General features: G+C 49.7%; 1 protein-coding gene across 1 annotated transcript in view; it reads left to right on the top strand.

The window, feature by feature from the left end:
- Nucleotides 1-907: 907 nt before the first annotated feature.
- The window catches only part of UBP1 (upstream binding protein 1 (LBP-1a)), a gene marked incomplete at its 5' end in the record, with an annotated part of 11,367 nt that continues 10,653 nt past the window's right edge, over nucleotides 908-1,621 (top strand). Inside the window, one exon of the mRNA XM_010140448.1 lies at nucleotides 908-1,059. Within this exon, the coding sequence (XP_010138750.1) occupies nucleotides 908-1,059 (152 nt within the window). The remainder of the gene's footprint in view (nucleotides 1,060-1,621) is intronic.

The following is a 1,621-nucleotide window of genomic DNA, read 5'->3' as shown; positions in this document are numbered from 1 at the left end:
GCCTGTCACCATGCTCCCCTCGTGTCGCGCTGCCCTCTGCTCACGCCGCCCTTCTGACTGACGGCGAGGTGTGAAGCGTCTAGTTGTTTGTCACCCCCGGGCAGCAGCCCACCGATCTATGGCATCCTCCATCCTCCCTCTGCACGCGCGGCTCCTCTGGCGCGCAGAGGTGAATGGTCAGGGGTGTCCCTTGTCTTCAGTGGGTGTCCCTTGCTACCTTCCCCTGTAAGCAGCACAGGAACACGTGCCCCGCTGCACTCCTCGCACCAAACGCTTACACAGACCAAGTCTGTGCCAGAACCTGCTCTGACGCAAGAATATGGGCTGTAATTTCACCTTTGCTGATACTTTTTGATTCTCCAGATAAGAGCAGGAATTCAGGAGGAGTTCCTCTTGAAATAAAGCAGGCTCTCACAGGAATGGAGAACAGCAAAAAGAACTTTACTTCAAAAATTACAGGCTACAAAGTGTAAATAATGGTGCGATACAGAAAGACAGTTCTTGTACAGAACATTCAATCTGTGATTGTGATCAATGCAAGAGAAATAACAGACAGATGTAGATTGAAACCAGAAACAACAGGTGTGCTGGCGTGAGAAGTGTTACTTCAGCTAGAAACTAGTTTCCGAAGGAGTTTCATGATGTGCAGGCAACAATTTCATCATGAACAGAACCTCAGAGCTAGAAAACCCCTGTCTGTGGCCAGGCTCGCGGCCCTCTGTGATTTACGGAGCTGTATTTGTGAAGGATGGCTGTGACCGGGGAGGACTGTAGTGCTGACACAGAACACCTCACTGTGTAGAGGTGGTGGTAAAGCTCTGGACAGCAGGGATGGCTCTTTTTTTTTTTTTTCTTCAGGCAAAACCGGGCCAACAGTCTCACAAAGTTTTTTGTTTGTTCTTTCCAGTGATGTTTTGGCACTGCCTATTTTCAAACAGGAAGATTCCAGCCTTCCTCAAGAAAACGAGACCAAACACCCACCCTTCCAGTACGTTATGTGCGCTGCAACCTCTCCGGCAGTGAAACTGTACGACGAAACTCTTACGTACTTGAATCAAGGTACGTCAGCCACAGCTGGTATCTGTACAAGGTACGCGCAGGCACCCCCAGAAGGTCACAATAAATGTTAAACTGTCGATCCCTAAACAGAACGTGTTGCACAACAGAGGCCGCTGTACTCGCTCTCCAACGAGCTGTACCTTCTGCCCAGCACGGTGTCATGTTTGAACCAGAAACACGAGAGCAGCTCCCTTGGTGGTTACCTTTGGAGTTTGTGCGTGTTTCACTGTTGTCTGTGTTCACTGTCCGGTCAGAAGTGACCCAGAGAAAGGCGCCGCCTGAGTCCCGCTGTGTTCTCCTCATCGCCTCCGCTTGCTTTGCATGGAAATTTGGTTTCCTTCTACAGAGGGCGCTGACTGCTGGAGAAAACCACCTGAGTGTGCTGCACCCTCCCTCTGGAAATGACTGGGGTGTCCCAGGCTTAGTCAGCTGTTTTTCTGAACTCAAATAAAACCACTTATCATTTGTTTTGGACCACATTAGTGGCTTTGTAGGCTCCCACCAAAAATAGCCCTGTAGTTCAAATCACCTACTTCAAGCTTTCTCTCCTTTGAGGCGTAAC

This window comes from Buceros rhinoceros, unplaced genomic scaffold (genome assembly GCF_000710305.1).
Source record: "Buceros rhinoceros silvestris isolate BGI_N320 unplaced genomic scaffold, ASM71030v1 scaffold32927, whole genome shotgun sequence".
In the NCBI taxonomy this organism is placed as follows: Eukaryota; Metazoa; Chordata; class Aves; order Bucerotiformes; family Bucerotidae; genus Buceros; species Buceros rhinoceros.
Note: the sequence above shows the minus strand (reverse complement) of the source record. Positions and strands in the feature narration are given on the sequence as shown.